The sequence below is a fragment of the Diabrotica virgifera genome, chromosome 3 (assembly GCF_917563875.1).
Source record: "Diabrotica virgifera virgifera chromosome 3, PGI_DIABVI_V3a".
Classification (NCBI taxonomy): domain Eukaryota; kingdom Metazoa; phylum Arthropoda; class Insecta; order Coleoptera; family Chrysomelidae; genus Diabrotica; species Diabrotica virgifera.
The window spans coordinates 44,230,759-44,253,627 of record NC_065445.1 but is presented as its reverse complement, the minus strand read 5'-3'; the positions used below and the strand labels follow the sequence as shown (position 1 = coordinate 44,253,627).

General features: G+C 32.4%; 1 protein-coding gene across 3 annotated transcripts in view; it reads right to left on the bottom strand.

Moving 5' to 3' along the window:
• The window catches only part of LOC114343020 (phospholipid-transporting ATPase VD), a 346,327-nt gene that overhangs the window by 44,363 nt on the left and 279,095 nt on the right, over window positions 1-22,869 (bottom strand). For 2 of the 3 annotated variants that reach the window (XM_050645083.1, XM_050645085.1), the window contains exons 7-11: window positions 20,294-20,562; window positions 17,313-17,512; window positions 16,137-16,436; window positions 10,598-10,912; window positions 1,038-1,310 (exon numbers count right to left, since the gene is read on the bottom strand). In XM_050645083.1, the coding sequence (XP_050501040.1) occupies window positions 1,038-1,310; window positions 10,598-10,912; window positions 16,137-16,436; window positions 17,313-17,512; window positions 20,294-20,562 (1,357 nt within the window). The remainder of the gene's footprint in view (window positions 1-1,037; window positions 1,311-10,597; window positions 10,913-16,136; window positions 16,437-17,312; window positions 17,513-20,293; window positions 20,563-22,869) is intronic. The other variant, XM_050645084.1, reaches the window with a different exon arrangement.

The following is a 22,869-nucleotide window of genomic DNA, read 5'->3' as shown; positions in this document are numbered from 1 at the left end:
CCGTGGTTACGAGTGTTTGCACTATCTCTACCATGTAATCAGCTCCTTATATTGGTAACAGTTTTTTGCTAATGCACGATACGCGAATATATATAACAGGTAAATCTTCGGACTTTGAATTGGCCATCGCATAGTCCAGATCTTAAGCCGATCGAACATTCGTGGGACATAATTGGCAGAAGACTACGACAGCGTTTGCCACCTCCTAGAGCCTTACAAGAGGTAGAAACGGTAGCTCTCCATATTTGGAATGATATTGATCTAGACCAAATAGCATACCTCATTTGTAATATAAAAGTACATAAATATCTCTTTTATTATCGAATATAAGCGAGTGAACCAAAAAACAAAATGGAACAACAGGTTTAGGAAATTCGAGACATTAACATGTCCCATTTTTAAGGTGTTCCTTTAATTTTGCTCCTAAGTATATTTGAAACGTAGTTAATTGAGGGATATACTGTGACAAAAGTTTGACAGGATTTAAATGTGAAAACGAAGGACAAGCTTTCCCAGACGTTTTGTCGATAGGTCCATCTGGAAAGGGAAAACGTCATATTATTAGCCATATTGGTAGCGACAGCAACTCAGGATTGGTTGAAAGAGGTTTAAATGCATTTGTTTCTAAAAAATACTGGAAATTTTCATGAGGAAGTGGATGCAGATCATTATGAAAAATGGTTTTCAGATATTCTGTTAAAAATCTAATCCAGATATGTTATTGCTATGGATAAGACTCCACATCACTGTCGGCGTGTAGAACCACTAAATGGAGAACAGCCGATATTGGGGATTGGCTTTTCTCCATTTAGATTGAATTTTGAAAATCGAGTTACTAAGCTTAGCAATGTGTTATAGAGATTAAATATTAAATATGTAGTAGATAAATTGGCGCGAGAACGAGGCGTATACAACTATTGTAGTTCGATTGCCGCCATAGCATTATGAGTTAAACCCGATAGAACTTATATGGGTTCAAATAAAGAACATATACATAGAATATAGAAGCCAACTTTAAAAATAGAAAATAAAAGTACCTGTAGCTCCTAGTAATGTTAAATTTGTTTCAATACTATTAAAGCTATCTATTATCCTTCTTTCTAAATTATCTACACCAAGTTCTAAGTCTTGATGCTTTCGGTTCCACTCATCGTATTGATGTTGGGCCAGAATCCGCTTCGCCATTACTAGAATGCGAAGACCTTCTCTGGAATAATTATTTAGATGTTGTTGAGTCTTGTTGATTATCATTGTCTGTTCCGAATCATCCTCGAAGGGAGTTAATTGGGGTAATATGGAAGAATCGGCGCCTAAAAATAAAAAATCTGTAATGTACTATTGTTAAAATATAATGTTTGTACCCTGTAACACGTCTAAAATATATTATAATGTATACTTCTATAAATATTTAAAAAAATATTTGTTCTTCTAGATGTTACATTTTTTTGTAAATTAAATTAAATCCATGTGATTTTTAGTCAGCCTTAACCTTCAAAAGATGCGTGTATAAAATTAGTCGAACTATTAGTTTAAGGGGGGGGGGGTATAGTATTTTTGATTATTTTTTCGATTTTTTGGCTTATTCGATTGTAAATATTTTCAAGAGTATACCATTAAAATTTTAAGTTAATCCGAGCAAAATTGACGGGGATATGAGTATATACAAAAATCTTCTTAGTATTGTCGACAAAACTAAATACGTATTTTTTAAACGCGTTTTCTCAAAAACATGTTTTTTTGAGGCGGTGTACATCATAACTCAAAAAGTAATGCACCGATCTTTCTGAAATTTTGCACACTTCTTTTTAGATATTTTACTAGGTAGTGACGTCCAGTTTTTGCTTATTTTAACAATTATGTTTATATTACCATTTTTCTCTTTACCAAACACACTTTTTTTTTGTTTTTTTTTTCGATTTTTTCACTTTAAAGTTATACCATGAATTTAAAAATCAATATAATCATAAAAACTCGACGTCACTACCTGAAGAAACTCTTAAACTAAAATAATATTTTTGGTTTATACGTTTCAAATGATTCTGTCCGAAAATATAGTGTACACCGCAAATCATCTTCTTTTTTGGATCGTCTACTTAAAAATGACGCCACTGCTTCATTTTTTAATATTTTACACTAAAAATTTAACTGAATAATCTTCAAGTGTTGTTCTTTTAGATATCCTTTTACCCATTTAATTTAACACCACCACTTTCAAGGGAAAACGTTTTAAAATTATGCAAAAAAAACGCAGAATTAACTATACCCCCCCCCCTTAAAAGACTTAACATTTTGAGTGAAGCAACATATGTTAATTTAAAAAAATATATAAAACAAGCTGAAAATGCGAGCATTATCATAACGAAAACTTTTTTTATTTACGTATTTTAATTCATAATATGGAAAATTTGCTATTATGAAAAGTTGTTTAGAATTAAATATTATGTTTTAATGTGCAATTATATCATTCTAATTTAAATGTTGTGAATTATAAAGGTACTTTACTCTTGATCGAAATTCATATTTTTATATGCCTCGTATAAAATTAATAAAATTTGATATATGATGGTCGCATCATAAATCTTAGACCATGAAGAGCTTTTTATGAAGAATAACTTTTCTTTGTCAAATTAAAAATAAAAGAGTTATAAATGAAAATGTTGGTATCCATAATTTGAGAAAAATCTTCAAATATTTTTTTCCATTAGAAGGATGTAATTGCACATATTATTATAAGACCATCATTTTTTATTCCAACCGCTAAACGCTATATTCGGTTCGCTAAACTCGGACACAACTGGCTAGTGATTTTAGTCAGTAATTTTGCCAATTCGACAAAAAAATAATTACTAAATAGTTAATAATTACTAAATAATTAGTAATTTTGCAAATTTCGGCAAAATTGGCAAAAAACCGACTATAATAACAATTTTAATTTCATAACAAATGGAACAGTCCATTTATCATTAGGTAGTTCGATTAAAGGGGAGGCCATATACCTGTATAAATCTTTTTAAAGTTAATAAATTATTGCTTTCAAAATATACTCAAATTGTATTTTTGAACATCTTATTTATTTTATATAATAATTAAATTCGCTATCAAATGTCACTGATATTTTATTAATACTTAATTTAAAATTTAGTTTGGCATTCACGAAATGTCAAACTCAAATGTAAATAACCTATGCTTTGCTTAACAAATTCAGATTAAAAAAACTAGCCTACTTACTATAAAAGATTTCAGCGGACGTTTAGTGTGTCGGCAGAAAATAAAAGGATTGTGACGTCACATTTTAGACTTTGACGTCGATTATCTCGAAGACGGTTAGAGATATCGAAATGCCGTTTTCATATTTGGATTCAGAAGACAAAACTACATAATAATCCATCGATAAATCTACTATAAGTGTTGCAGGAGCGGCGACGCAATAACACACAGACTTTGCGAATTTATAAACGAAAAGTTTTCGTTGAAAAAGGAATTTTGTGTACTAATAAAGCATTGCTTTTTGGCAAAAAAATACTGTTGAAGCCAAGAGTTTGCTTGATAAACATTAAGGCTGATTTATCTTACACCGGGACGTGGACGGCACGGCGCGTAGAACCGACTCCAAAACGTGTAATACCTCACAAAAGTTGCCTAATCAACTAGTATTTTGGTAAAATCTGGTCGAAATTGGAAAACATCTTCTGCCTCCACAAAACAATTAAAAATTTTGAAAAAATATTAACAGACAAAAAAATTTGTATTTTGAAACGAAAATGTAAAACGAAAGTTTTTTTTGCGATGGAAAAGTAATACCTCTCAAAAGTTGCCTAACACACTATTTAGTATTTTAGTAAAATTGCGTTGAAATAAAAAATATTTTCTGAATCCCACAGCAACTAAAAATTAGAAAAAATACATTTATGCGAATTTCTTTTGTAACGGAAATGTAATAGCTCATAAAAATTGAATAAATAAATTCGGTTTACATTGGAAAATATTTTCTGGTTTCACAAGGCAATTAAAAATGTTACTTAAGAGGGGGATTTACCTTGTAAATATCAGTATTTGAAACGCTTTCGTAGTCCCCCACTTTTTAAACTTATTTTTAACTTTAGGATGACGAAAAAAATATGTAATGTAGGTAAAAGCCCAATCTGTGTTCCTATGGCGAGATTTTTTAAAAATTTTATTTAGTTTTTTCTAAAAAAATTGGTAAAATGTCGGTTTTTTACCAATTTTTCTCAATTTTTTTTAAGGAAACCTAAATAAAATTTTTAAAAACTCTCTCCACAGGAACACAGATTGGACTTTTACCTACATTACATAATTTTTTCGTGAGCCTAAAATCAAAAATAAGCTTTAAAAATGGGGGACTACGAACTCTTTGCAATCCAATATTTTGCTTCTATAAAGTGGCTCCGCCGATTGGAAAGTAAAGGAACTAATATTTTTTAAAGATAATAAACTCATTCACAGATGTTTGCAGTTTACCGGGGAACGATGAAAAATACTTTTTAATTTTTGCCTCTATTTCTATATATCTTTGGTACCTTCATAAGCAATTTTTGTGTTCTCTTTATATAAAATATTTGTATCGCTACGTATATTTGTATCTTATTTAGTTATTAAAATCTGACATTAGTTTTCAAGTTAAAATATTAGCAAATATTCTAATATATAAAAAAGAATTAGTAATTCAATGCAAAAAATAAAATAATTATTAGGAATCACATTTTAATAAATCAAATTAACTAAAAACTGAAATTGTTGTTTTTCTGGTGTTGATTTCAAGATTATTTTTTATTGCATTAAATTGGCAATAAAAATAGCTTCAAATGAGGAATCACACTTTGAATTTTATAAGTAACTATTATTTTTCCCTGTAGAATAAAATATTTGCATCTATTAGGTTTAGTGTCTGACAGTGGTATTTTTGGTATTACAATAGGTCTGTTCCAACCAACAGTCAAACTAGTCAGAAATCGTCGGCAAACAGTTGGCCAGTGCGAGAACATAATGCAGTCATAAGGTCGACTATTCGCTGATAGTTTCTGACTGGTTTGACCGCTAGTTGGAACAAGCCTCATAAAAACATATGCAAGGGATTAAGTATTAATAATATTAGTGGAGTCACTGAAGGTGGATATGAGCTATTACCTCCGATTTCGTTGAACCTCCATCGATTTGGATGAAATTTGGTAAGTGGTTAGAGGATATCTCAAGGAACAAAAATGACATGGTGTCAACTTGCGCTTTTACCTTGGGGGTGGATGCCACCCCTTCTCGGGGGTGAAAATTATTTTATTAAAAATAACCCCATATTGCGGTAGAGAGACAAATTATAAGCAAAATTTGTTATATAAAATTATTAACATAAAATAAAACTTTTTGAGTTATTAAAGATCAAAGATTTTAATTATTCGTGAGAAAAATGCATGTTTTTAAACGATTTTTCATAAATAACTCAAAAACTATAAGTTTTTACAAAAAAGTTAATATTACCAAAATTGAAGATATTAAAATACGAAATAAATCCCTTACTAGAAAAACCTTTTAGTGTTAACTAAAAGTGAGTTATAGGTAATTGAATGTATATTTCTTTAGGCGACTACCCAAATCTAAGTATTCAAGCTTAAATAACGGGAAAATTATGCATTTTATAACACAAACTTATTAAACATTTTGTCTAAGTATTTAAAAATATCTATTAGATGAGCTTACGAACAAGTTGATAGCATTAAAATTTATGCTCCAAAAATTTTTCAAAAGACATATTTTAAAAATTTTTCCAAAAAATGTTATTGTTCTTTTTTTTAAATAACTCCGTTAATTTTGAGACATGAGATTCGCCTAAAAACCATTTGAAAGCTAAAACTAAGGGCTTCTAAACCACGTTAAATTTAATCTTTTAGACCCCTTACTTTTTTAATAATAAAAGGTTAAATTGCCCAGTTACATGGTTCTCGCAGGCAAAATTTAAGATTAAAACGTTTCTATCTCGGTTATTTTGTACCCTACAAAAATACTAAAAAAGGCAAAATATTTGGTACAGAAAAAAATAAAGTTTGATTATATATAATTTTTTTCGTATATTGAGTATTTTTGGAGTTATTATTAAAAGAAAATGAAAATAACGACAATCTGAAAAATTCTGATTTTTTTAAATTATATCTTTTTTTCAAAAACATGTATTCTAAACCGGTCAAAATTGTCAAAATCATTACTTATGCTAATATAAAGAAACTCTTTTAAGGATTTCTATAAATTTTAATTTTTGTGGAAATGGCGATGTTTTATTTTTCACTTTTTCCAAAAAAATTCCAAAAAGTTCTCTTATATTCATCATAACTTGTTTAATTTTGATGCTATTAACGTCTTATGGATCTCATTTGATAGTTATTCCGAAGTACTTTGACAAGTGTTAAGTAGGTATATTTTATAAAATGCATAGTTTTCCCGTTATTTAAGCTTGAATACTTAGATTTGCGTACTCATCGAAAAAAATATACCTTCAATTACCAATAACTTACTTTGAATTAACATAAGTGTAGTTCTTTAAAGGAGAAATGTATTGAATTTTTTATTATCTTTAATTTTGGTAATAATAACTTTTTTCTAAAAGCTTATATTTTTTGAGTTATACGTGAAAAACTGCTTTAAAACATGCATTTTTTTACGAAAAAATAAAATCTTTGATCTTTAATAACTCAAAAAGTATTGTTTTATATTAATATAGAATATTTTGAAAATTTCCCGAGTCGCAGACGAGGGAAATTTTCTAAAAATATTCATGATCAAAAAAAATTTCCGGATATTAATTTGACTTCGCGTGGTATTCGGTAAGAAAATTCCACACCAAATTTGCATTTGAAAATCCAAAGCTGCATGAACAGATTAATAGCGCGCCATAGCTTGTCAGCAATTATTTAGGCTTTCAAATTCGTAATTTCTACTCATTTTAGTTGAATGGGAATACCATTTCAAGATATAAAATAGTATATTCTTCAATTTTACATAAGTTTTGAGTAACTACAAGTGATAGAAAATTAATCAAAACTAAATTATGTAAACAAATAAAAACCAGTCTGTCAAAAATGTTCTGTTATTGTAAACGTCAAAAAATTTCCACTATAATTCGCTGTTGGGTACCCCACGAGCAAAAAATTTCCGATAAAATACCTCCGTTGCCATGGTGATCTGTCAAAATAACGTATTTTGATTGGTTCAAAATTACAGGTGTGGAATTTTCAAAATAATTCAACTTTTATCTCTGACTGTTAAGATGACAGAGATTTTAAATTTTGTCATAGATAGGTTACTGTGTATATTTTTCCTGTAAGATTTTTTATAAAAGGCAATAATCCGAAACAATATCTCAATATAAAATCATTTAAGAGGGGGATTTACCTTGTAAATATCAGTATTTGAAACGCTTTCGTAGTCCCCCACTTTTAAAACTTATTTTTAACTTTGGGATGACGAAAAAAATATGTAATGTAGGTAAAAGCCCAATCTGTGTTCCTATGGAGAGATTTTTTAAAAATTTTATTTAGTTTTTTCTAAAAAAATTGGTAAAATGTCGGTTTTTTACCCATTTTTCTCAATTTTTTTTAAGGAAACCTAAATAAAATTTTTAAAAACTCTCTCCACAGGAACACAGATTGGACTTTTACCTACATTACATAATTTTTTCGTGAGCCTAAAATCAAAAATAAGCTTTAAAAATGCAGGACTACGATCTCTTTGCAATCCAATATTTTGCTTATATAAAGTGGCTCCGCCGATTGGAAAGTACATGACAAGGTATTCCTTATTTCCTTATTATTGCAGACTGCAAAATAAGTCTTTAAACTTATTTCAAAGATTTCAAATCCCCTCGTATTTATTATACTTAGAGATAAGGGAGATTACTTTATTGTAAGAAACGTAATTTATAGTATTTGCCTATCAGTAGCAAAATATCTACCTCCGCCTTTACCGAATCCCCGCAGGTCTTGCTCTTGATAAGGTAAATCCCCCACTTATTCTTTTTATAACAAAATAGCCTAACTTATTTGTCTCCCTGACGTCGCCAAAATTTTTTAATACTAAAATAAATACATATAAAGCAAAGTACAAAATTACTATAATTTTAAAATAGTTCATTAGGTATATAAATATCACAAAAAATATGGTAAAAACATTATGTTCGAAGATGTCTTCCGATTTATCATTAACGTGAGGCATAGTTATTCTGGAATCAATTCGCGTTTTATAAATCCACCCCTCGAATACGCTCCACAAACTGCTAGAGAATGTTGTGTCACAAGCTTGACATATCGTTCTACATATTGATTGTGGCAGTGATATTTCTCAATCTCAATTAGGATTCCTAATAAAATCTCGCAGATTATCACTCGAAAATCTAGAGAATCTAGGTGTTTCTATAAGGTGATATTCTTGCTAGTTAATTAACTCAAAGTAATCGTTTGAATCAAAATTTTTATAGGAGAAAGTTTGAAGACCCTCACGTTTTTTGATTTGGTCACTGGCAGACTTCTTTTGATGTCCAAGGGTTAGATTACTTGAATGCCGCAGACATACAAACCACTGAAGCGGTTTTTTAAGATGTTCTTACATCGTACTTTAAGATGTTACAACGTATTACATCACCCTTAATGCCAATATTTACGACTGTTCCGTCGCATGTAATAGCTGAATTTGGTACTTTCTAATCTGCGAGACAGCGGGGACACATATCGGAAATATTTGCACCCTGGCTCATGCACAAGTGTTATGTGTTCTTCCACGATCGATTGACGATAAAACTTTGTACCGTTTTTTACTTGAGCTAAAGTTTTGTCTTTGTGTTGGTACCTTTCCTCTCTTACCGTTGTTCTCTCTGAATTATATTTGTTTTTGTTTTCCATATCAATCCAGCTTATCACCATTTATCTGGGACCTCTTTGATTTAATAGAAATTGGCGATCATCCAGAGTCACTTTTTGAGATTTGCTACAAAGACAATTCATCAGAGTGTCACATTTGCATGCTGCAAGATCGAAACGTGTAGTTTTACTTTTGTCCTTAAAGCATTGAATTTTATTTCTGTAGAATTTACTGTTTGGCCTGTTCCTAAATGGTTTCATAAGTTTCATTTTGTCATGATAGGCTTTTAAAAGATGAATAATTCTTGTATGTTAAATTATTAGAATTGAAGCCTTTTTCCCTATTTCCTCCAATTTAATTGAAACCTGTTCGGCAATTCCGGAAAATTCTGGCTCACTCTTAATGAGTTTTTTATCCTCTTCCAACCAGAAAACTTCATCACTTGTTTATATTGCGGTAAAACATTTTCAAGTATATTTGGTGGGACCAAATATATTTTGTGGACGGTCCACAGCACAACCTGATTTTATTCCCCGCGGTCTTGTTTTATCTATTTTAAAAATCTTTAATTTACAAACAACAATAATAACAAAGTTATTACACCGCACCAAACAAGCGAAAATAACACGCACGGACTCACAAAACGGGAAATTGCATAGGGGTTGGGGAGACTGAAAAAATTAATAAAACTTTAAATATCGTTTAAATTTGCAATTGACAACATTTTAAGTTTTCTTTAATTGATCTTAGATCGAATTAGCACATATTTTATTCCAAATAAAATAAATTGAAATTTCCGTAAAAATCAGATATTTAATAAAATTCCAGGTGGTTGGGGAGGCAGAAAATTCGTTTAGAAAAACAATTAAAATACTAATATGCTAAAAAATAACACTAGCAACTTTTTCACGCTATTACATATAACATTTCCAACTTTTATTTTTTCGATGTACCCTACTGTCCATCAAACAGACAACAAAAATTAATGCAATACATATAATGGCTCGAACAATATCAAATAAACAACTTTAACCTTTAACTACACGCGCTGGCGTACTTTGTACGCCAGATATAAGAATTCTACTGGAAATATATTTAAAAATTAAATTTTTGACCTTGCTTATTTTTCTAACCTATCACTGGAATGTGCTTTACAATTTGATTTTAGTTTCGTTATAATCGGCGTTCTGGAAAGATCGTAATTTACATTTTATTATTTGTTGTTTCCGGTGGTGGACAATATACCCCAGGATTATATTACTATAAGTCGTAATATAAGTACATATTTTAATTGTTTTTTAGTCATTATGGCAAAAAATATATTTTTCTTTGTAAACAATACTTTTTCTCCTGTAAAAAATCACATTTAAAAAAAATTTTATTAGTAATTTTATTTATCATGGAATCCAGTTATTCCATGATTCCAGTTATAAATCCCACTTGGCTTACTGAAAAGGAACTCCAAGTATTCACTGGTGCCGAATAAGGTTTATAACAAACAACTAAGTGTATTTTTTCAAAAAAAAATTAAACAAATCCGCTGTTTTTAAGTGTATTTTCTTGTGGCGTACAAAGTACGCCACGCGTGTAGTTATGTTATAACTTGATGCGCGGGTAGTTAAAGGTTAAAAGAATTTATTAGTACATAGTAACTGGTCAATAAAAGTTTGTTTACGTCGAATTACAATAAATAGGCCGGAATTTTCGGCGGTCAATCGGGGTCAATATTATGCCAACTTACCTTTAGTGTATAAAATGATCTGTTTGGTATGCGGATGCCTCACAATTATACTCATCCTCTTTCTAACGGAATCGAAGGGAAGCACGTTTAAAATCTCGAAGTGCATCTTTCCGTTTTCCGCCGCTTCTATACAAACTGACGTCGGGGTTCTTTTCAACAGCCGCGTTCCATAATTGTACGCCGTGTCTACTAACGCCAACTCGTCGGGGCTTTCCGCTTCGAAGATTGGTTTGTGATCAAAGGGAGAGGGAGTCGACGCGTTTAGCTTTACCTTTTGCTCGTCGGTCAGATTGGTGCATTTCTTCAGAAAACCTACTTGTGAAAATACATCGATTAGTTTTAAACAAATGTAATTCTAAATTGTTTTTATTTTTAAACTACAGTCGCATCGAATATCTCGGAAATAATGGAAATAAAACCACAAGCGGGTGTATAGCGGTACGCTTTAATTACTATTTTTGCTAATTTTATTTTCTTAATTTTTAATAACTTTTCTCAAAACAAAATAATATGGGTCATATAAATTCACATGTAATATACAAACCAGATGCCAAGAAAGGCACGGTTTTACGAAACGAAATGTATCCTTAACCATATGTTTTTGGTGTGTTCAATTTAACAAACTGAATTCCGCATAAATTAATTACCTTATCAGACCTTATGTCAATAACTCACTTTGGACATGCATTCGAAAACGTTTCCTAAAACTGCAGAAATGTTTCAACTTTTAAACGCCAGATCTAAATAATTTATTGCCCTTCTGGTCAGATGGTAGAAACACAAACAGATTAGCGTCTGTGGTTTCTTTCAGTCAGTCAGTCGGTTACCACACCCCAGCCGGCATCGGTCGCTCGCTGGGCCGAAACAATAACAAATCCTCTTACGAGATGTATAAGCAAAACACCTTTTTTTACCAAAAATAAATAGGTATATTATTGACAATTGTTTGCGTTTTAATTAATATTATTTTATATAATTGTTTCCGTCAACACACACACACACACACACACACACACACACACACACACACACACACAACGGAACAAGAAAAAACGGGTGGACCTGGTGTTGTATCGATGTGGTGCTTGGTTTGATGCTGAATGGCTTTCACGATACCGGCGGGTCGCGTGATTTCCGGAAATCGTAGCAACAGTTCATGGTAACGCGACACTTCCGCGATAGTTATTACATTACTATCGAAACACTCTCTAACAAGTCCCTTAGTTCGAAGGGTTGTCGTACTGTCTATTAAGCCCTGGTTAGCAATGTCCTCTAGGAGAGCGAAATGGGAAAGAAAGTCAACTCCAATAATAGGCTTTGAAATGTCCGCCACTACGAATCGCCACGTAAAATCACGCCGTAGTCCGATGTTTAAAGTCAAATTCACATACCCGTATGTCGCGATTTTAGTGTCACTGGCCGCATATAGTTCGTATGTAGTCTTTTCGCGTGCACCCCGTACATATTTTCGCGGAAAAACGCACAGATCGGCACCGGTGTCGATTAAAAATTGTTTTTTAGTTGCATAGTCTGTTACGAAAAGGCGGCGAGACTTTGGGCTTGGATCGGATGCCGCACTTACCGACTGCCCGCGATGTTTCCCTGATGCTTGCACGGAGGAGAGCACTTTTGAGCCTGGTCACCAAAACGGTAGTGATACCAATATAATATGTCACTATTATGTTCCCTACTTTAGCTTCTGTCTCTGTATAGTCTGCCTCTTGAGTTGCTGCGGTTACGACGGTATGTGTTAGTTTGTGCTTGAGCCTGCGACAAGCTAGCTAGCTGAATTTTCATTTCAGCTAATTCGGCTGTCAATTTATGGATGGTACTTTCACGCGCGTTGTAAGCTTCTGAAATTTGGGCGCTAGGAGCTATAGCTTCAGAGATTGTGTCAGCTAGCTCGGCAACTGCGTCCAAACTAGCTTTAGCTTGGGTAGCTAGAATAGCCTATGTAGACGAGATGGTAGTCTACCTAACCACATAGACCTTACAATATTATCTGGTACTGGTGTGCCTGCTAAAGAATGTAAATGTCGTAAGAATTGAGAAGGTCTTCGATCGCCCAATTCTTCATGCTCAAGTAGTCTTTTAATTTTTTGTTGTTGAGATGCACTAAGTCTCTTAATTAACTCTGACTTTAATTTTACATACCTCTCTGTAGCTGGTGGTGACACAATGATGTCCCTAACTTCTGATATGTACACTGTTCCGAGATTAGCAACTATGTAGTTAAATTTTGTTGCGTCATTTGTTATGTTTGCCAGTGTAAATTGGTTTTCTACTTGCAGGAACCATATTTCAGGATCGTTGGGTCAAAACGGTGGTATTTTAACTGAAATCCGATCAACTGAAGCACTGAAGCACTGTTATTGGCACTGGTACCGTCCGTCATTTTCGATGTTCACTGTATTTAAAAAACCGGCAAAAGTATATTATTAGCACTAATTTGTAAATTTTCGCGGCGTTTTAAATATTCTCGGTGTCACCAATGTTCCGTTTGGTGTGTGTGTGTGTTGACGGAAACAATTATATAAAATAATATTAATTAAAACGCAAACAATTGTCAATAATATACTTATTTATTTTTGGTAAAAAAAGGTGTTTTGCTTATACATCTCGTACGAGGGTTTGTTATTGTTTCGGCCCAGCGAGCGACCGATGCCGGCTGGGGTGTGGTAACCGACTGACTGACTGAAAGAAACCACAGACGCTAATCTGTTTGTGTTTCTACCATCTGACCAGAAGGGCAATAAATTATTTAGATCTGGCGTTTAAAAGTTGAAACATTTCTGCAGTTTTAGGAAACGTTTTCGAATGCATGTCCAAAGTGAGTTATTGACATAAGGTCTGATAAGGTAATTAATTTATGGGGAATTCAGTTTGTTAAACTGAACACACCAAAACCATATGGTTAAGGATTCATTTCGTTTCGTAAAGCCGTGCCCTTCTTAGCATCTGGTTTGTATATTACATGTGAATTTATATGACCCATATTATTTCGTTTTGAGAAAAGTTATTAAAAATTAAGAAAATAAAATTAGCAAAAATAGTAATTAAAGCGCTATATATAGTTTTAAAAATATAGGGCATTCCAACATGCTGTCAAAATTAAATCAATATGGCAGCCGGGAGGCAAACATAAATGTTATTCTATCAGTTCTTAATATGTTTTTGATCGGGCGGAGGTAAATTCCTCACCAACCATTAAAAACATATAATCCGACAGGTATTTTCCTCACCAAATTTAAAGGTTCATATTAATCCGGCAGGTATTTTCCTCACCAACTCACTCAGGTAATAAAATAAAAAGGTAGATGTAATTTAAGAATATTTATTATGAAAGAATCCGAAATCCGAATATAAAGTCGTTAATTTCATTACATTATAATAATAGTTTATAATATAATAGGCAAAACGTATAATAGAGGAGTCCATTGAGTTTTTGCTTATGGAAAAAATCAAATAAGATAGAACTTTTTATAATTTCATTAAGAAATGTTAAATAAACAACATATCGAAAAGTAGTAGGTACTCCAAAAGTGGGTGCTTCACTTTTTATTAAACAAATGAACTGCGAAATTAATTGTTTTTTTAAATGCCGACGAAAATTATAAATTTTAGAAAAAAACTGACTTAAAAATTCTAGGTAAAGAACCGAATACAAAGATTTGTCTAATATTAAATCTACAGCTTCTATAATTTTTTTATTTAGAACGCTCAAGTCACCCTTCTCACAAACATTGGCGCACTTTATAGAAGCATTCAACGCTGCGCGCGTTTGAATTAATTTATTATAAAAATCCACAAGGAAAAAGCTTTCTTGTAGGCTGTATACCATATAATACAAAAAACGAATAAAATCCTTTATAAAAGGTATATATTTAAAAATCCCTAAAAAGGGCTACATCACAGAACTAGTTTTCGATTGGTTGACCAATCATTTTAGATAAGCACTGATGATGTGTGCTTACAAAATACCTTTTATAAAGGATTCTATTGGTTTTTTTTTAATTTATTATAATTTCTTAACTAATTGATCAAACTAAATTTTACAAATTGGAAACGAAAGAAGAATATTAAAGCTATCTTAAGTTGAAATAAACAGTTTAAATTGTTTCAGGCAAATTAGATGCAAGCTCTTGGCGTATAATTTTTGCTGGTTTTTCAGTAATATTCTCTTCGGCTTAACGTTTACAAGAGTTAGAAACAATTTTCCGATCTATCTACTGACGATCTGGTACATGATTATGTTGTAGGCTACTTCTAGAAATTGTAAAATTTGCACCAATAGTAAACAATTTCGCACTACAAATTGTTTTATTACACCTCCAGTACACTTCTTCACTTTTTAAAACTTTCATTTTATAAAACTTTCACTTAATAAAAAATAAAATTTTCAAATAGCAGTAAAGGTTTATCGCGATTACTTTCTATTAAATATGCCATTGCATATTAAATATGCCAAAATTGCAATTGTGACTAAAAATAAAATACCATAATTATTAACTCATTAATTATTATAGGTACCTACTGTAATCTTAGAGCAGGTAGATAAATAATTCCCTTGAATGCCTTTTAGTAAAAACTACCTGAAATAATCACTTCGATTTTGGTGAGGAAAATACCTGTGGGATTATGGCATACCCTTCCAAACGCAGGTAAAAGATTATTTTGGTGAGGAAATTACACCCGCCGTTTTGATCATTGTAGTTGCGTTTCTTTGTAATTTTGTTGTGTACAAGGATTAATATAACATTTTCACTAGAAGAATTAATTTAAAAAATAAATATGCCTCATTTCTGTTGTTTTGAAGTGTGGAATGCGAAGTACTCATGATAAAGGTCAGTTTTATCGGTTACCATCAGTGCTACATTCTAAGCATAAAACAACTATATAAGTTATTATCTGAGAGACAAAGGCAGGCGATGACTTCAACGCTAATGCATGATAACGCTCGACATCACATAGTGCGGATTACAAAACACCTACGAATACCTGGTCAACACCAATATAACAACAATGGACTGGCCTCCATTGAGTCCGGATATGAATCCCATCGAGCACCTATGGGATAAGATTAAATGCAGGGTTCGGGTGCGTAATCCAACACCAGCGACAGTGGCGGAGCTAAAAACTGCATTAGATGAAAAGTGGGAAACGATTCCTCAACAATCAGTAAGGAACTTACTAAGGTTCTGAAGAGATCGCAATGAAAGTGTAATACAACGCAGAGAATGTAATACTTAGTATTAATTTTTATTTTTTATGTTAATTTACTTTTATAGTCATTAACATAATGACTTTCATTCATAACATGTTTCCTCACATACAATATTATCTTTGTTATGTCCTTTAGTTACTAACTTTATAAATATCGGTGTCATTGCAATAAAAATTACTTTTGTTCACAATATTTTACTTCTAATTTTACATATGTGGATAAAAACTTGCCAAAGAACGTAGTTAAAAAATATAATTTAATTTCCTTTTGAGTCGATTTTTTTGCTCGTAAGTGTAGTAAAATCGTCTTACTTACCGATAGGCATATTAAGCAATTTCGGTCGTGGAACCTTCGGCAGCGCTGTGGCTTCGATCGTAGGTACTTCGCAAGAAGGCGAGGATTCTATAGAATCTATAGGCGAAAGCGTAGGGTTATGCTGAAGTCGCTTAGTATCAAATAAATACGTATTTAAAGGGGGAGAGGGAGTTACCGAACGTGATTCTTCTAGACGTGAGTACTTGTCGTTTGATGACAGTGATTGCGTAGCCGTATTAGTGGAGCTGCTCTCGCTAGAGTTCTGATCCAATTTGTCATACGGAGTTTCTTCGATAAAACCTAAAATATATTAATTGATATTGAAAAACAGTGTAATAAAATATACTTTGAGAGAAGTTGATAGCCAAAACAAAGAATATATACTCTCCTAGAAAAAGAGTTTGAATGGAACAGATGGGCACGTTTATTTGTCCCTTGAAAATACCGTAGTCATTATCAGGCCACATGCACCTACTTAGTAGGTGCACAAAATTCTATGCTGAAACGTGACAGGGCAGTACCCTTCTATTAACGTTTATATTCTTTGGCCAAAGTGTGACAGTGAGGTGTATTATAAGGGATGTGTTGTAATCCAGATAATTGAACTGAATATTGGCTATAGAAACAATGTTTTAATTTAGAAAAAACAATTATTGTGATGTCGTTGTGCAAGGGATATTTTGGGGTACTACTTTATTTTAGATGTTAACGACGATAAAAGAGCTATAAATATATGAAATCTGTTGCAAGATATGATACACTATGGTCTGTTTTTAAAGCAAGAGGAGTAATTCAAATTTACCGCGCCGTAATGCTTATTTCTAATTGGCCCAACCTCAGGTAATTTTACTCCGATATTATATAATTTTCACACTAATGACATTTATGAAATTTTGACACTTTTGGAATTTCATACGTTAATTAAGTTTTGGCGATTTTTTGTTTTCTGCTTTATTTCTAGATCCTATTCCTATTTTTAGATTTTTAGTCTACTTTTATATAAAAAACAGTTGTTTTTTGAACTCTTTAGCGACGTATTAGTATAATATAATATGTATGGATTACCGTCGAAGGCCGATATGGTCAACCAAAAAAGAAGATGTGCTCTATATGTTATATTAAAGCTACAAAATATTTTAAAAATGAGTGAAATGTAAAAAAATCGAACGAACTTACCACTGGCGTTCATGAGATCATGATGAGGGTGTTTTGAACAAACTACAGTGTTGCAGAGTGCCAATAATAATAAAAATTCTTGAATCCTGGCAGAATGATATGATTTAGTAACATCTGAGAAGATTCCTTCCAACTGCAAGTCCGACATTAATCGATTGTTAACTGCAACCGAGCAATTAAGGATCGATTTCTCAGGGTTTCTAAAAAAAGAAATAATTAATAACAGAATAAAGAAAACAAAAATAATTAATTAGGTTTTTAACACTTCATTGTCCATCTGGAACAAACGCCACTTAACTGGTACAACGTACTTGACTGGTTATTTAGTAACGCAGTACTACCGCCGACACTCAGGCGTCGTCGGTACCCACGATGAAACCGTCGTGACGACATACTGTCGTTATGGGCACCGAACGTGTTAAAAGGGTAAAGGGTGTTAACAGTAGCACAAATCAAGTCATCTCAGTCGGCTCAACTATTACAATGGTTCGTAAAAAATGTTTAAGAAATGCAAAATTCTTTTACACCAGAATTTTGCCAAGTTAAAAAAATAAATTAAACGGAGATGTTTGCGGTGTTAAAAAAATTAAGTGTTACAGTGTTACCATTGATAGGCTGTATATCTAATTTAAATATCAGCCTCATAAAAATGACGTTGCAGGGTTTAGAAGCAGCAGTTAGAGTAGATGGAGAACTGACTCCCCTGTTTGACATTAACATGGGAATACGACACGGAGATGCAACCATGCTATTCAACCTAGTTCTTGAGTCATTCATTAGAAGAACCAATGAGATCGGTCATATAAATGAAACAGTGCAAATTACTACATACAGGGTGTCTGCGTAACTTTGCACCATATGGGAAACTTTTTTAATATCAATTTTACGAAAAAAAGTCATTCTTTATAAAGTGCTCTGCATAGTCTAAAACCTAAGATGCAATCATCAGATATCAAATTTTGTCAACAGTATACGAGGTATGTCAAAAAATATTAATTTCGCTCAAGAGCAAACTACCTTTATACTACAAAATATCAAAAAATTTTATTATGAAAAGTTATTTGTAATTAAAAACCATATTCAAATATGCAGTAACAGCCTTCTACGTGAAAAAAAAAATTTCTGAGATTTTCCTAAATTACCGATTCCGAACATCATTTTTATTTATTAGACATGTAATAACTCTTTTATTAATAATTTTAGGAAAAAAACTTATTCTTCATAAAAATCTGTGCATGGTCTAAACCTCAAGATAAAACCATCAGTTTTCCAAGTTTATTAATTTTATACGAGGTGTGTCAAATAATATGAATTTAGAAAGACTATAGAAAGAATTCTTTCTAAATTCATATTATTTGATACACCTCGTATAAAATTAACAAACTTGGATAACTGATGGTTGCATCTTGAGGTTTAGACCATGCACAGATTTTTATGAAGAATGCCTTTTTTCCTAAAATTATTAAAAGAGTTATTACAGGTCTAATAAATAAAAATGATGTTCGGAATCAGTAATTTAGGAAAATCTCAGAAATTTTTTTTCTCGTAGATGGCTGTTATTGCATATTTGAATATGGTTTTTAATTACAAATAACTTTTCATAATAAATTTTTTTGATATTTTGAAATATAAAGGTAGTTTGCTCTTGAGCGAAATTAATATTTTTTGACATACCTCGTATACTGTTGACAAAATTTGATATCTGATGATTGCACCTTAGGTTTTAGACTATGCAGAGCACTTTATAAAGAATGACTTTTTTTTCGTAAAATTGATATTAAAAAAGTTTCCTATATGGTGCAAAGTTACGCAGACACCCTGTGTGCAGACGATGTAGCTATCATTAGTAGGAGCAAGCCACGACTAATAAAAGTGTTCAAGGAAATTGATCCTAAAACATGAAAAAGGGAGCTTAAAATAAACGAAACAAAACTAAATACAAAAGCACACCTGACAATGTTTCAAAAGAACACCTGAAAATGAAAATAATATCGCAATAGACAACTATACTATTGAACGTGTGGATGCTTTCACATATCTGGGCACAGAAATCAATCAGAAGAATTTTGTAAGTAGCGAAATGAATGCACGTATTTCCAGTGGGAGTCGTACATACCAATAAAAGATTATCTAAAGAACTAAGTGACTGTCTACAAAACATTGATTAGACCCCTGGGTCAACTGGGACCCGTTGTGAAACCTGGGTAATGACAAAAAAAGATGATCCCAACTCAAGATATTCGAGAGAAAGTTTTTTAGAAAAGTATATGGCCCGGTGGAAGAGAAAGATGGTGGCGGCACATGGAGAATCAGGAGAAACGATCAGGTTAATGAATTGGATCATTATTCATAATTGAATCAAATTCATGATCATCTCCAGAAACTTGGATGCACTTGAAAACTGCACCATAACACTGAATACCAAGTCCATTGAAAGAGTGAGCAAATTGAAATACCTGGGAACGTGGCTTTTTGAAGACTAGGCATGTCGCATTGAGCAAGCTCGACCAGCTTTCGTAAAATTCAGGAAGGTACCTACTGACCTGTTCAGAGTTCGATCTTTAACTAAGACTAAGATTTACTACGTGGTATATATGGTTGGTGCTGCTATATGGCGTAGAGGGTTGGACACAATGCCATCAAAAGTCACAAATGTAGATGTCCTAAAGAAAATCAATCAAGAAACGCCAACTTTTCGAAACAATAAAAAAAGGAAAACGGCGTATATGGGCCACATCATGCGAAACGAAAAATACCAGTTCCTTTAACTTATAATCGAGGTTAAAATTGAAGGCAAGCGAGGAATAGTACGCAAGAAAATGTCCTGGCTCCGAAACATAACGCAATGGACAGGTATTAACGACATATAATCTCTGATACACATTGCAAGAAACAGAGAGTTAATGGAAAATGTGATAGCTACATCCATTAGTGGAATTGCATCTGAAGAAGAAGTATGTATGAAATAAAAAACAACTTACCCGGCTGTCTCATGTTCGAGTAGATCATGTTCATAATCGATACCGGCTATGGCACATCTTCGGAATATCATGCGGTTCTCCGTCAGAGTACCAGTTTTGTCAGAAAAAATATACTGGATTTGACCGAGTTCTTCTGTTATATTTAAGGCACGGCATTCAGTCCTCTTGTTTGTTAATGGATCGTAGAGATCAGCATTATGGTGAATATGGTAAACTTGAATTATCTTACACATTTCTAGAGTTACGTATAGGGATAAAGGAATCATAATCTAAAAAAAATATATGAAATTATGTACAAATTATGTAAGCGTTCGCTGATACCTGTCGGCGACTAGTCAGTGATAAATTGTTAGAAAATCGCATGCGCACTTTAAAATAATATAAATAATACCGTTAATAGATACATATACAAGGTATATTTACCTAGTATAATTTAATAATTAGTTATTAATATTAATTAAAAGTAAATGTATGGTTTGTTCAACAGTAAATGGTTAAATATAATTACTGCGGTCGTAAACATTATTAAATTTATCTGACCTGGCCCATTGTTAAGACCCACCCGGAGCGATAAGCAACCGAGGTAGACAGAGTTGGTCTTTTGACAATTACAATAATTACGACTACAAAAACCAAAAAAAAATTGATGTAAAATATTTTGCTTTCCCTTATATACCCGAATAGAAATTAATGTTTTCAAATGAGTTTTGAAATAAATTAAATCTATTTTAATTGCTAAGATTATAGAAAAACAAACATTCAAACATTAGTAATAATTTGTGGTCCTGAGAAGAACCGTTTTTTTAATAGTAACATTTGTAGATTTGATGAAAGTATCACTCCACACATAGTTCCGTTTCGCTATCGCTATCCTCATCTAAATTAATTATGATCGGTCCAATTATATTATGATGTACACGAACATATGAATTTTCTTTACCTATTACGTGTCGGACTGAATTTCTCCAACTATTTGGAAGAATATCATTGACACATTTCCTTATTAACTCTACAACAGTACTACTTAACGTTGGAGAAATATTTTGTGACCTCACGTTAGACTTCAATTCGTGCCACATATGTTCTATGGGATTAAACACACAATAATAGGGTGGAAGCCGCAGCACTGTATGTCCCATTTCCTCTGCCAATGTATCACAAACATATACTTTTTTTTTATAGAAAATGCCTTTAAAACTTCTAAAAGCTCTTGTTTGGTATAACATTCTTCAAAATACATATCATTAGGCTCCATGTAATTTTGAATTTCCAATTTAGTGTTATTCGAGTTTGGAGCCTTACTTAGTTGGCGACTGTGATAGCTTGCATTGTCCATTACTATCACGCTATTCTGAGGAATGTTTGGCATAAGATTATTTTTGAACCATTCTTCAAAAAGTTCTGCCGTTGTATCTTCATGGTAGTCGACACAGGAGTCTTGTAATGTTCTTTGCAGAAAGCCACAGGGCATTTGGAACCCAACCATTTTCTGATCCAGCGTGTAAAATCGTTATCCTTTTTCCCTTTATTTGACGGAGCTTTTGTCTTACATTTACCGGACGGATCGGCAAATCCTTTAGGTCGCGTTGCATGTGTGTCAAACCATGTCTCGTCGAGGTAAATTATCATAACGCCATTTTTGTAATCTATGAGATTCCATAATTACTTGTCTTTTGTCAATTATACGATATCGAAAGCCCATACTTTTCAAAATTGTCCATAAGCTGGTGAGGCTACAGCTTATTTGGGTTTCGTCAACATTGAGCCGTTGCTTCAGAGCTCTTAATATAGGTATGCGTTGCTCTTCGTACATGGTATAGACTTTTCGACGTATCAAGTCCTTATCGGCTTCGTCCATACATTTGGTGGAACTGAAATCTTTACGTTTTTTTCTTGTTTCTATGGGGTTTGATGTAATTCTTTTTACTGTGGTCAGAGGTATTTTCGTCAAATCGCATATTTCACTCGTAGCGGAACTTGTGTCAAGTCCTCTTTTAAGTAAGGTACTGTATATAGTTTTTACAATTTGCTTTGCATCTACAGATAAATGTTTCTTCTTTACCGGAACACTAGAAGAAGCCCCACATAATGATAGAAAACGTAATGAATAAAATGAGTAATACTACTTAACACTTCCCGTGATACATAAAGACTAACAAATTTTATCAAGAAATCGTATTTTAAGACTGGTTGGTTTTCAGTTCCATAAACTTATTATATAAATACCTGAAAACCACTTAAAAGGTGATTAAATAGCAACCCCGTCGCGCACTACAATCGAATTCGAAAAACCCTTTTAGCGGTACAGTTTCGTCAATATAAGCCTAATCCGTATTAATGAAATTATAATGAGTTTGGATTGTACGCAATTAAATCAGCATTAAGAAATGAAGATTGACAAATTTTACCAGAAAACATATTTAAATTTTACCTGAAACCGGGCCTTTTATACTATTATCGGCTAATCCAGGATGTTTATAGTGGTAACTAATTGATCTTAACCATTTACTGTTTAACATACCATACCTTGTATATTTATCTATTATTATTTATATTAGGTGAGGTTAGCAGTTGTC